Source organism: Ornithorhynchus anatinus, chromosome 5 (assembly GCF_004115215.2).
Source record: "Ornithorhynchus anatinus isolate Pmale09 chromosome 5, mOrnAna1.pri.v4, whole genome shotgun sequence".
In the NCBI taxonomy this organism is placed as follows: Eukaryota; Metazoa; Chordata; class Mammalia; order Monotremata; family Ornithorhynchidae; genus Ornithorhynchus; species Ornithorhynchus anatinus.
In genome coordinates, this window is record NC_041732.1 from 69,998,458 (window position 1) to 70,012,708 (window position 14,251).

General features: G+C 46.2%; 1 protein-coding gene across 8 annotated transcripts in view; it reads left to right on the forward strand.

Moving 5' to 3' along the window:
* Positions 1–14,251, forward strand: part of RERE (arginine-glutamic acid dipeptide repeats) — a 517,539-nt gene that overhangs the window by 421,755 nt on the left and 81,533 nt on the right. For all 8 annotated transcript variants that reach the window (XM_029066878.1, XM_029066882.1, XM_029066881.1 and 5 more), the window contains one exon: positions 10,672–10,752. In XM_029066878.1, the coding sequence (XP_028922711.1) occupies positions 10,672–10,752 (81 nt within the window). The remainder of the gene's footprint in view (positions 1–10,671; positions 10,753–14,251) is intronic.

Genomic DNA, 14,251 nt, shown 5'->3' on the forward strand with positions numbered 1-14,251 from the left:
GTAAGCTTGTGGGCAGGGAATGTGTCCACTGTTGAATTGTACTCCCCCAAGCACTTGATTCAGTGCTCTGCAGAGAATAAGCACCCAAATACCATTGATTAATTGATTCATCGACCTCTCTCCTCTCTATCCCCACTCCAATCCTTACTTCATCCTGCTGCCTGATCATTTTTCTGAAAAAAAGTTCAGGCCACGTCTCCCCACCTCTCAAGAACCTCCAGTGGTTGCCCATCCACCTCTGAGCTTAAAAGAATCAGCTCTCTCCTTCCTACCTTACCTCGCCAATTTCCTACTACAACCCTTTCACACACTTTGATCCTTCCAACACTAACTTACGCACTGCACTTCGAATTCATCTATCTCATCACCGACCCATTCCCCAAATCCTCCCTCTGGCCCGGAACTCCCTACCCCTTCAAACATGATGGACCACCACTCTCCCCATCCCCAATCATATTTACTGAATGCTTACTCTGGGTATGCGTAGCACTGTGATAAGCATCTGGGAGAGTACAATACAATATTGTTGGAAGACAAGTTCGCTGCCCACAAGGAGCTCACAGTCTAGGGAGGGAGACAGACATTAAAATAAATTGAGGACCTGTACGTAAGTGCTGTGGAGCTAAGAATGGGGTGAATACCAGGTTCTTAAAAGGAACAGATTCAATTGCATAGGTTACACAAAAGGGAGAGGGAGTAGGGAAAAAGAGAGCTTAATTGGGGAAGTCCTCGTAAAGGAGATGTGATTTTAATAAGTGTTTGGAGGTGGTGAGAGTGATCTGTGGTACTTGAATGGGGACAGACTTACAGATCAGAAGGAGGTGGTGGCCAAGGAATCACTGGAGAGTTAGACAACATCGGCGTTCACTAATTGGCATTAAAGAAATGAAATGTGCAAACTGGGTTGTAGTTGGAAATCAACAAGGTAATTTAGGATGGGGCAACCTTCTATCTCTCCATTAACCTCTTGCCCATGTCCTGCCTCTGGCCTGGAATCCCCTCCCTCTTCATATTTGATAGACGCTCACTTTCCCCACCTTCAAAGTCATATTTAAAGCACAACTTCTCCAAGAGGCCTTCCCCAACTAAGTCCTCATTTCCTCTTCTGGGTCACCCTTGAACTTGGATTTGCACCCTTTATTCAGCCCCAAAGCCCTTATGTACATATTCATAATTCATATTAGTCCCCTCCTCTAGACTATCAAGCTCATTGTGAGCAGGGAACGTGTCTACCAACTCCGTTACATTGTGCTCTGCCAAGCACTTGGTCCAGTGCTCTCCTCACTGGAAGTTCTCAATGAAGATGATTGACTGGGGAAACCTGAACTGAACTCTTTTTAGAAAAATGATCTGGGCAGCAGGCTGGAGAATGGGCTCATGAGAGGAGAGACAGGAGGCATTTCAATGAGGAGGCTGATGCAGTAGTCAAGGCAGTATAGGATAAGTGCTTGAATCAGCAAAGTAGCAGTTTGGAAGAAAAAGAAAGAGTGAATTTTACTGGTACTGTAAAGGTTGAACCGACAGGATTTGGTAAGAGACACAATATGTGGATTGCATGAGAGAGATGAGTCGTGGATAACGCCAAGGTTACAGTCTTGTGAGTTATGGAGGGTAGTGCTGTTACAGGGAAGGACTGGATTTTGCTGAAAAGAGGAGGAGTTCTGTTTTCACACCTCCTCTAAGAGACCTTCCCCAATTAAGCATCATACCCTACTCACTCTCCTGTCACCTACGCACCTGGAGCTGAGCCCTTTAAGCACTTGCTATCCAGCCCCACAGCATATATGTACATATCTGTAATTTCTTCATTTGAATGTCTCTGTCCCACTCTAGAGGGTAAGCTCCCTGTTGGCTGGGAATGTGTCTATGTACTCTGTTGTACTGTGCTCTTCACTCAGTAATATCATTAATTGATCATTCTCAATGTTTGTGCCTTGCCCAAACACTTGTTGCAGTGCTCTGCACTCAGTGAGTTCTCAATAAATGCCATTAATTGATTGTGCAATGCTGCCTGCATATGTACAACTGTTTCTTCCAGTGCCACCTTCCATTCCATCCAGACAGGTGTGTATTTTTGGTAAAAGATTCCCTAATTCCCCTGCAGTGTCCTATCCAAAATGTTAGGCAAAAACACAGGCCATGACAAAACTGTCAGTATTTTCATGATGCAACCAGGATTACTTAGTCGTTCATGGGGAAATAGTATGCTCAAATTCTTGAGCCTCCTGGTAGGCTAACTGATATGGTCAGTCTTCCAGTCTGGGGCCCTGTCAAAGGAAAGGCTTATCCACTCCCCTCTTGTTAGGTACGGGAGGACAGTGCCAGGGATTCTTCATTATTGTTATTATTAGTAGTAGTAGTTTGTGTCATTCATTCAGTTGTATTCACTAAGCGCTTAATTACTCTTGTAAGCACTTCCCCGTTCCTATACAGAACCTGGGCTGGAATTTCAATTTTTTTAATCAAGATGGTCTAACTTTGCAGAAACCGGGAGACAAGTCTCAGTGTCCATTTTCAAATAACCACATTGAAAGGGAGGGCTCCTGCCACGGAGATTTTTCAGCCATGAAAATCTCAGCCCTGCCTGCCAGCTTCCCTCACACACTGCCTCCCGTTCTTGGCCTCTGTGGGGCCCCTAATGCATTTTTGCCTCCGTGACTACATGACCACTATTCCCATTACCCTTATCAGTGCAAAAGTGATCTACGTGGGTGTGACTCGCACTCCCTCTCCCTGTCTGTGAGGGGCAGGTAGGGATGCACACGTTCCGTCACATTTGATTCATTACCCTTGTAGACGGGGAAGGGAAATGGAACTGCCAGGGTATGTGGGCCCCTGGAAAGCAGCTGGAAGGCATCGTGTGAGCCACACGTAGTCCACGGCTGGCCCCTGTAAACTCCAAATACAGGAATAGCTTCAGAATCCATTGCCTTTCGCAATACATCATCATCTTTAAGGAAAGGAATTCTAGCTGCAAAATCAAAGATCCCCTGGATGACCACGCTGTAAGATTTATAGCGATTAGAGCCTTTAATTTATACCAAAATGTTAAATTTTCAGGTTTTTGATAAACATTGGAAGGGACATCTTCCAAACTAGTGTCTTTGCTCCAAGGTACCAGATGGCTCATTCAGTGTCATTCAGTCTTTGCCGCTCCTGCAATCCCTCCCCTTTGACCCTTCTGTCCCCACCTTTCCTACCCCCACCTCAACTCCCTCCCCAAAGGATCAGTGGGGACCTGGCATGGTTCATCTTGCAGTCAATTTAACAATCTCACTATAATTGCCTAATAATAGTAACCCTAATGCACCCGACCTAAACTCCAGCCTCATAATGGTAATCTCACATTGATAAGCATGCTGTCTGCCCTTCGCTACCGAGATCATCGCTGCTCCGCCTGCCCTGTCAGAGTATTTGTTTCTTGGGATGACATATGGGACTTCCAAGGAACACCGGGCCCAGTAACACGCCTGAGGCTGGGGCTTCTGGGTAACAGACCCCTTGTTTACAGAATGCAGTGGGAAACTATGGAACCTATTCAGCGATCGAACCAACAATTATTGGAGTCAGAAGCCCATGGGTTTCTGTTGATCGTCATGCCAGTGCCAGCAATGGATGGCATGTTGCCCTTGGCTCCACCGCAACTCATTTAAGACAACTAGTGACCAATCCCTCCTTTCCACACTTCATTTTATAAAATATTTAACCCAAACCTCACTTTTCAAAGCAATACTAAGAATGGGTCTTTGGGATGAGGTTCGTTTGGAAGAAGTCTGGAAGTAGTAGCAATAGTAGAAATAAATGGTAATGCTGGTCAATCAATCAAGGGTATTTATTGAGCAGCTACTATGTGCAGAGCACTGTACCAAGCGCATGGGAGAGAGTACAGTACAGCAGAACTAGCGGACACTTGCCCTGCCTATAACAAATTTACAGTCTAAAGGGGGAGGCAGATGTTAAAATGAATAAATAATTCCGAATTTTTGGAAGTTACTTTTATAGCTCTTCCCATACCACTTGCTATAATACCCACTGTCCAACTTTTTTGGAATGCAGCATTTGCATTTGACCATATTGCCATCCCTCTGAAGATTCGGTTTTAGACTCCTTGGATTTTCCTCACAGCTCCCTTCTTAGGAAAAGAGAGGTACGCTTGACATAACTCACAGCCTTTCCTCTACTCCAGTACCTTTCCTGAAGAATTTGTTTTCTTTTTAGCCTTCTGAGAACCAGTAAATTATTACCACTAAGTTTTGAAAAGGATCAGGATTCAGTGGGAACTCTTTATTACTTACCACAAGGCCTGTGGTAAGTTTAGAGAAAGCTTATAATCCTATCTGGAATGCACTAGAGGGAGTTAATTCTGAGACTTCAGAGCAAGGGGTTAATGTAATAATAATAACTGTGGTATTTGTTAAACACTTATTATTTGCCAAGCCTATGTATGTATAGGTTATACATAGTCCCTGTCCCGGATGGGGCTCACAGTCTATGTAAGAGGGAGAACAGGTATTGAATCCTCATTTTACAGATGAAGAAACTGAGGCACAAAAGTTAAGTGACTCCCACAAGGTCACCAAGGACTTGAAAGAGCTACTGTGTTGCAGGGACAGTTTTGGTTCCATTTAGCACTTAAGTGGTTGGGGTAATGAAATGACAAGCCATATTGGGGTATGTATATAGACTAGGAAAAGTCCAATGAAATCAAGAATGGCCAGACTCCTCAGGATTCAAGTTAGAGTGCTTTGAGGTAATAAAAATGGCATTTATAAAGTGTTTACTTTGTGCTAAGCACTGGGGGAGATTCAGGGCAATCTGATTGGACACAGTGTCCTAAGGAAATTAGATATTCCTTGCTCACTAGTCTGCCAGAGCAGTGTAGCTGTTTTGTTTTCTCACATGAATTTAGGGGCTTTTGTGTTTGGTTGAAAGTTTGCTCATATAAAATGGTGGCACTTGCTCTGATGGAAAATTGCAAAAACTTGCCCTGAAAGTTTTAGAGAGTGATCAGAAACTAGTTATAAAACAGAGGGACTACCAAGGTATTCGTACAGAGAAACTTCCTGTATGCATGGTTTCTCCCTTAACTTTGCCCATCATTCAATCGTATTTCTTGGGTGCTAAGTATGTGCAGAGCACTGTAATGAGCGCTTGGGAGAGTACATTACAACAGAATTAGTAGACACATTTCCTGCCCATAAAAAGCTTACAGTCTAGAGGGGGCATCTTAGTGTTTGCTTTGTATCTCACAGTCAGGGAAAGGAAAGTAAATAGGGAAGGAACTAAGACCTTATATTTCAGAGTGGAAATACAGGATATCATCAGAATAATAAAAGTACTGTGAAGTAAGACTGTGTTCATGAAGATACTATGAAGAAGTTGACCACTTTTTTATTAGTTCAAGGGTTTAATTGTGAAAGTATGAGTTTGTTGAGGGAGGAAAGATATCACTGTCACTGAAATCCTTTTAACACAAGGATCCATTCCATTTAGACTACAATCAGAATAGATTAAAAAAAAAAATCAGTCCATAATTCTGGTAAACTGTATTTTAGGGGCTGGTAACCATTATGTGGGAGAGGCAGATTTCTCTCCCGTCTACTGCTAATGTGACATGAGTCCTGCCTGGGGCCCCATTCTGAGGCCCCATCTAAACCTGGGCCAGGCCCATCATATGCCAGGCCCAGTCCTGGGCTCACATTTGCCTCTGGTTTGGGTTCATCTGTGGACAAATAATAATGTTGGTATTTGTTAAGCACTTACTATGTGCAGAGCACTGTTCTAAGCGCTGGGGTAGATACAGGGTAGTCAGGTTGTCCCACGTGAGGCTCACAGTTAATCCCCATTTTACAGATGAGGTAACTGAGTCACAGAGAAGTTAGTGACTTGCCCACGGTCACACAGCTGACAAGTGGCAGAGCCGGGATTCGAACCCATGACCTCTGACTCCGAAGCCCAGGCTTTTTCCACTGAGCCACGCTGCTTCTCTATGGTCACTCATGCAAGGTTTTTCCTTTCATTACTCAGTAATGTCAGCAGACACACCCCAAACTTCAGCCTGTATATGATTGTGATGGTGACACAGCTGCATTGCTTGCCAGTGGCCACCCTCTCACTTTCATTTCCCCTCCCCAGCCATCTAGTGTGGGAGCCAAGGCAGCACGGTCCGTTTTTCCACTGCGTAGCCTTTTATCCTAAGTCCGGGGGTTGGGTCTGTACCAGACTCAACCTCAGAGGGGAGCATTCATTCAGTCCGGCAGGCCTCTTGCCAAATTTTCCAAACCTACTGGCTGGCTAAGTGAGAAGCAGTGGGTCAGGGAGGAAGGTGCATGGACAGAAGTACCTTGGGGAGCCTTTGGGGGCTGTGGCATGCTGGGGGAATCACAGAGTGTTTGAGGAATCAGCAGGTTCACACAGAAGGAGCTATCGGGGTGGAAGTACAGCCGCTTTTGCCAGCAACTGTGGCCAGAGTGCCATCTCCTCACTCGGTGGGCCAGATTTTGCCTACCCCGTTCTAGTCTGATCATGCATTTATTCTCCATGCTTTTGTCATTCTGATCTTTCTTCCTCATCACTGTAAACATTTATTAAGTGCTTACAATCTACAGTGAATACATGGAAATTTATCAGCATATTTTGAGTCACTAACGGGCTGGCAATCTAAAATGGACATGACAGACCTAGAGAGAAAAGGCAACAGGGTATATATGGCAGAACTTCCGGAATAAACGTTAAAAAAAGCAGTTGTTAGTGGGTGGAAAAAGCAGTGTTGGTGGGCGGAAGGGGTAGCTGTTAATCATCTGTTTCTTTTGCATGCTGCCTGGCCCTTTTGAGTGTTAAAACCCGTCAGTCCACATCTCTCCACTCTTTAAGAACCTCCGGTGGTTGCCCGTCCACCTCCGCATCAAACAGAAACTCCTTACCGTCGGCTTTAAAGCACTCAAGCAGCTCTCCCCTTCCTACCTTACCTCACTGATTTCCTACTTCGGCCCAGCCCTCGCGTTTTGCTCCTCTAATGCCAGCATGTTCACTGTACTTCAGTCTCATCTATCTCGTCACCAACCTTGTCACTCCCAGGCCCTTGCTGTTTCCACTAGGCCATGCTGCTTCATACCTTCAGAGCCGTGCTAAAGTCACATCTCCTCCAAGAGACCGTCTCTGTCTATTTAATCACTGGCATTTATTGAGCAACTTTCTCTGACTATTCATTCACTGGCATTTATTGAGCACTTTTTTCATGCAGAGCACTGTACTAAGTGCTTAGGAGAGTACTATACAACAGAGTTGGTAGACATTCCCTGCCCATAAAGCCAAGCCCTCATTTCTGCTGCTCTCTCTCCCTTCTGCATCGCCTGTGCACTTGGATATGTACCCTTTGTGCACTTGCTAATCACTCCACCTTCAGCCTCACAACACTTATGTTCATTTTCCCACAGCTAGTGGAAAGAGAATGGACTTGGGAGTCAGAAAACCTGGGTTCTAATTCTGGCTCTGCCACTTAATTCCGGTTCTGCCACTTACGTGCTGTGTGACTTTGAGCAAGTCACATAGTAAGCATTTAACAAATACCATTAAAAAACCCAAAACGTCTGTGCCTCAATTCTCACGTCTGCAAAATGGGCATTCAATACCTCTTCTACCTCCTACTTAGACTGTGCATCCCATGTGGGACTTGATTATCTTTTATAGTGTTTGGCACCTAGTAAGCATTTAGCAAATACTATTATTATTTTGATCACTTTATTATTATTATATCTACAATTGATTTTAATACACATCTTCCCTTCTAGACTGAAAGCTCTTTTGTGGCAGGGAATGTTTCTGTTAACTCTATTTTACTCTCCCCAAGTGCTTAGTACAGTGCTCAGCTGAAAAATACTATTGATTGATTAAACTTGCTTGATTATTATTGTTATTAATAGTAATATAATATTTATTAAGCATTATGTGCTAAACACTGGGGCAGACACTGGTGATAACTTTCCAAGAAACGGCACTGAATTACAGGACCGATTTTAGCAGACCTCTAAAATGCTAGAGATTTGCTCAGAGGCCTCTGGCCTCCAAAGTCAGCCAGAGGGTGTTCTGTTTATTTCTTCGTGAGCGGTGTTGAAAATAGTCAGTGAGTCTGATTCATATTTTAGGCGGGATATAACCTGGAAATACAAAGGCTTTCAATAATTATTCAGCGGGTTGTACATCATTACTGCTATCGCAGACCTTGTCCATTTTACTTGCTGAGCTTGAAAACGCGATCGACCAGCTGAGGTTTTGAATCCTGCATGCCAATGCATCAACTCTTTCCGGGAGAACTTTTGAAGATCTTTCTCCAGTTTCAGTTTGATTTCCGTGTTGTGCGATCACAGCGATGGGGTTGGAGAAAGCCAGGCCCATCCTCCAAGGTTCGGTAATCCGAAAACCAGGGACAAGGAAGCAAGAGGGTTGTCCACCCAGAGGATGGCCTGTAGCGGGGAGGGGAAAGGGTAAGGCCAATACTGCCCCAGAGAAGGGACTGCCCCCCGCCCGTTTCGATCCAGCGAAGTGAGAAAACAGATTTTTCCCCTGGAGAGGGAACGGCGTGAGAGTGGTAAAATCAGGAAGAAAAGTCAGAAACAGCATGGCTTAGTGGCAAGAGCCCAGACTTGGGAGTCTGAGGTCGTGGGTTCTAATTCCGGCCCCGCCACTTAATAATAATGTTGGTATTTGTTAAACACTTACCATGTGCCGAGCACTGTTCTAAGCGCTGGGGTAGATACAGGGTAATCAGGTTGTCCCACGTGAGGCTCTAGGTCCCAATCCCCATTTTACAGATGAGGTAACAGGCCCAGAGAAGTTAAGTGACTTGCCCAGTCACAGCTGACAGGTGGTGGAGGCGGGATTAGAACCCATGGCCCCTGACTCCTAAACCCGGGCTCTTTCCACCGAGCCACACTGCTTCTCATACACGTCAGCTGTGTGACTTGGAGCGTGTCACTTAACTTCTCTGTGCCTCAGTGACCTCATCTGTAAAATGGGGATTAAGAATGTGGGCCCTACGTGGGACAGGGACGGTGTCCAGCCCGATAACCTCACGTGCCTCCCCCAGCGCCTAGAACAGTGCTTGGCACGTAGTAAGCGCTTAAGGAATAGCATCATTAATAGTAACGTTGGTATTTAAGTGCTTTCTATGTGCAGACCCCAGCGCCTAGAACAGTGCTTGGCACGTAGTAAGCGCTTAAGGAATAACATCATTAATAGTAACGTTGGTATTTGTTAAGTGCTTACTACGTGCAGAGCACTGTTCCAAGCGTTGGGGTAGACACAGGGGAATCAGGTTGTCCCACGTGGGGCTCACAGTCTTCATCCCCATTTTACAGATGAGGTAACTGAGGCACAGAGCAGTGACGTGACTTGCCCACAGTCACACAGCCGACAAGTGGCAGAGCCGGGATTCGAACCCATGACTGACTCCCAAGCCCGGGCTCTTTCCACTGAGCCACGCTGCTTCCTGTTATTATTATTATTCCTATCATTATTGTTGTTAGTCCCCAGTTGGGGGGCGGAGGGGATCCAGGCCGCTTTTTGCAGCGCGCCGGGGACCGGGCCGGGGCCGGGCTGGGCGGCGCTGCCTGTCACAGCTCCCGAGCTGCCCGGCCAGGCCCAGCCCGGCCCGGCCGCGATCACATGCTAAGCAGCCGCCTCCTCCTCCTCCTCCTCCTCCTCCTCCGCCCCTTCCTCCTCCTCCCCCTCCTCCTCCCCCTTTGTAGTGTCAAAGCCCCAGAGTGACAAGCGGTTTGCAGCAAGCAGCAGCAGCAAGCAGCAGCTCAGCTCCTCCGGGGACTTGGTGCATGGCACCTTGACGGGATTTACCTGTAGCTGCTGCCGCGGAGATCCAGGTCTCGCTCCCCTTTTCCGACCCCCGCTTTTCCTCCTGCTCCCCCGGGGCATTGCCTCCTGCAGACGCGGGGCCTCGGGAAGGTGCTCGGTCGCCCGCCCTCGGGGGTTGGGGGGGTCTCCGGGAGGGGAGCCGGTCCTGCCCCGGCTCCGCTCGGCGGCAAAGTGAAAGCGCCGCCGGCCGGGAACGGCAAAGTAGCCGCCGGGCGGAGGGCTGGGAGCCCCTGCAACTACGGTGGAAGGGCGGGCGGGCCTCCCGGCTTCAAGGGACGATTTCTGCAGAGTGTCTTTCTGGTTGGAACCCTTCCTCGGTGTCCTTCCTTTGCCGCCGACCCTCTCCTTCCCCCTCCAAACCCTCCGACCCACCCGATGGCCCTTCTCAGTTGTCCGCCAGATGGGCTGCCGTCGGGGGGGAAAGCAGCGCGGCTTCGCCCTCCAAACCCCTTGGACCAAGGCAGAGGCCGGCTCTGCGCCCAGGGGACAGGTTTTTTTAGGCAGCTTCGGCTGCTGGAAGTTTGATCGTTATTATTTACTTATTTTTATGTCCTCCTCAGCCGCCCGTCCCAGATCCTCTGTGGGCGAGGTTGGTGCCCCTCCGAGCGCCCTTCCTTTTTGGGTTCGCCTTAGGTGTTGCGCCTTTTTCCTCGCTTCCATTATCAACGATCCCCAGCTCAGACTTTCTTGGCCGTTGTGCTGATTAAAGAGACTTTTGTTTTCTTGCTGACATCGTGACTTTTTTTTTCGTGTTTTTTTTTTTTTTTTACACATCCCATTTGTCGTATTTCTCTTTTCACGCAGAAACGCTTCATTAAAGGGCTCAGGCAATACGGCAAGAACTTCTTCAGGATTAGAAAGGAGCTGCTGCCCAACAAGGAGACGGTGAGTGCAACCGGACTTTATATAACTTGTTTTTTTTTTTCTTCTTCTGACTCTTGCTGCTTCTCGCCACTTGTTATTATGAAATTATTTCCTTTAACCCCATGCTGGGTTCCAGGGTTTAGCTACAGGGAAGTGAACCACCGTGAACCAGTTCTATCCTGTAATGTTTTTCTTTCTTTCTTTTTTTTTTTTTTTTTCTTTGCTGCTTTTCGATTGCATCAAAGAAATCAGGGCTGCAGTTTGGGGAGACAGTCTGTTGTAATCACTACTAAGGCAGTAAAGTTCTATTGTTTCTGTAAGAATCGCATCGCTTTTGGGGGGCAGGCCGAGTTTAGGGGGTGGGGGAGAAGCAGCCGAAATGGAATTCAGATCTAATTTTTAAGTTCTGAGGATGAAGTAGGTTAATTCGTTTATAACTCCGGTTTAGGATGGGCGATTAACAAAAAGCTTTAAACAAAACAAAGCTTAATTGATTTAAAAAGATGAAGCTTGTGCCAAATGCACTTTGGATTCTGCAGAGAGTTTTCCCCTTCACCATCTAACACTGCCCAATTCTGATGAGTTGTTAAGTTTTAACTCTTTCAAGTTCCTCCTCTGAAATGTGCTTTTGTTCCGTGGGCAAACTTGGGCTCTTTGAAAAAGTGGTGGAGAGGAAATTTGGGGGGTGGATTTTGTTTTTCGTATGGGTTTGTTTTTTGTTTTTTTTTTGTATGTTTTTTTCATTTAACTACCTTGACTTTGATAAAGCTGAGAGTCTTGCATCTGACATTCCTGAACAATTTGAGGTGGGAGGAAGTGTTGGGAATAAAAGCCAAAATGTTTCACTTCAAAGTGAAAGAGATAAAGGAAGTGCCGGGAGGAGTCAGCCTTGCTTTACATTTAATTGCCCCCCTCCCTAGGACCTCTGCTTGCTGGTGGAGTCTGAGTCTCTGGAGCTTCTTTGGAGCCTAGTGAAGACAGAGAGGGAGGTTAGAATGTCGCCCAATAAAGTGTCATAAATTGGGGAGGCAAACAGGTCCTGTGGCTGGAGCTACATGATGTGTATTTTACCGTGTAACACCAGTAAGGCTGAAGAGGACAGTTGGAACAAACTTTCACAGAGCGAAAGGACTATTTGTCATCAAATGCCTTTTCAGTTGTTAAGGATGTTTTTTACTTCAGTGGGTTTTTCCCTTTCCTCCTGCTACCCAAAATCAAGTGGGTATCCGACGTTATAGTCGCTTTTTCCAATTTGTCATATCGGGGAAAAAATGGGGAGTAGGCTTTGGGTTTCTTGCTCTAGGGAATGATATCAACCATAGGCCCCTTTCCGAGCTCCTAGTTTTTGAATGTACTTTTAAAAAAGTAATGAGGAAAGAAACAGCGTTTCAGATGTGTTGGGGGATTTTTATTTATTTATTTTTTTAAGCCTAAGTTAGGAGGGCCAGCCCTAAGCATTTCAGGGATGTATTTCTTAATTTCCTCCAAGACAGAAAAGGGAGTTGGTATGGGTTAGAGATGGCTATTGTCTAAAGCACTCCCTACCAGTAATTACTATTGTCATTAATATTTTGAGGGGAGAATGCTTCTGCTCTAAAGTTTGAAGTGTGCTTTTAAAACTGAAAATGCCTTTGCTTAGTCCTGTCCCCCCTGTCCCCGAGCTGGTGTTTCTTCAGGGAGTAGCTGCTGAGCAGCAGCGTGGCTTCGTGCAAAGAGCATGGGTTTGGGAGTCAGAGGTCGTGGGTTCTAATCCCAGCTCTGCCACGTGTCAGCTGTGTGAACTTGGGCAAATGAGTTAACTACTCTGTGCCTCAGTTACCTCATCTGTAAAATGGGGATGAAGACTGTGAGCCCCACGTGGGACCACCTGATTACCTTGTATCTACTCCAGCTCTTAGAACGGTGCTTGGCACGTAGTAAGCGCTTAACAAATACCAACATTATTATTAGTGGAAAGAGCAACAGTCCTGGGAGTCAGAGGACCTGGATTCTAATGCTGGCTCCGCCACTTGTCTGCTCTGTAACCTCAGGCAAATCCTTTCACTTCCCTGTGCCTCAATTCTCATCTGTAAAACAGGGATTAAGACTGTATGCCCCAGGTGGGACTTGAGCTGTGCCCAACCTGATTATCTTGTACCTACCCCAGGGCTTAGTACACTGCCCTGTACATAGAAAGCGCTTAACAAATAGCCAAATACCATTTGTTTTCTAAGGGTACTAAGAATGATTAGAACCCATTAGGTGTGACCTCTAATGTGTCAAAGTGTCTCAGTTGCTTTTACCTCTTGAGTCAATCAGTCAGGTATTTATTGAGCACTTACTATGGACAGAGCGCTATACTGAGGACTTGGGCAAGCACAGTACAACAGGGTTGGCAGAGGTGGCGTGCCCTGTCCACAAGGGGCTTACAGTCTAGAGGGGGCGATGGACATCAAAATAAATTTTGGCCAGCTACCTAAGTGTTGTGGGGTGCGTATCAAGTTCTTGAAGGGTTCAGCAGGAGGTTTACACCTCCTTGTGCCTTCTTGGGGGTGGAGTGCCAAGGAAATGTGATACAGGTAGTTGCTTTCAAGCATTGGCAGTTTTTATTGTTTTTCAGCCCCATTAAGAAGTGGGTGCCAAGAGTAAGCATTGGGCCTCCAAATTATAGCTGGTTTTACACCTCTTTGTGGTCATTTATCTACAGATGACCTTTGTCCTAGAATAGATTGTTTTCTCTCCTTCCTAGCAGCTCTCCCTTCTTTTCCTTATTGATGTCTGACTCAACAGCTTTCTCTTCATCTCTTGGAGGAGTGCACAGCAGAGCAATGAAGTCAAACTTCCCACCTCCCCCTTCTTTGAGCCTCCCATTTTCCACATTTAGGTGCCCACATTTTGCCAGCTGCCGCATGTCACGAGGTTTAGGCCCAGGCCTTGCTTTTATTTGACAAGGACTCTGGGAGCAGTAACACAGTTTGGCTACCTCATCTTGCATTGTCCTGATCTAACAACCCTGCCTAGCTAATCATTCACCGCTCATGTTGGGGACAAAGGTCACCTCTCTTTACTGCTTTAACCAAGAAGCTGTGTGTAAGGTGGAGCCTCTCTTAGATCACTCCTTTCTACACTCACATCCTCTTTTCACATAAAACTTCCAGGCTAGGCTGCTTTTAATATCACCTTCCCACTAAATGACTTTGGTAATTCTTTAAATCCCTTGTAATGTCAGGAGGGAGGTAGACGTCTATTCATGAGCCAGATTGGCCAAGCAAAAGATTGAGAACAGGACACCTGCAGTCTATTCTTGGTTCCAGGACTAACTGCTTTGCGATCAGATACAAGTCACCTGACTTCTCTGTTTCAGACGACTCATTTAGAGAAGCAGCATTTATAAAGGGCTTAGAGTTCCAAGGTGCCAGTGCATTTGTGGCCAGGGATGGCTCCTCCTGCCTATTATTATCATGTCTTATGCTCCAAGAACCAGGGAAGACTCAATTCATTCCCTCCTCCTCTTCTCTTCTTTCCTTGGTGCCGTACAAAT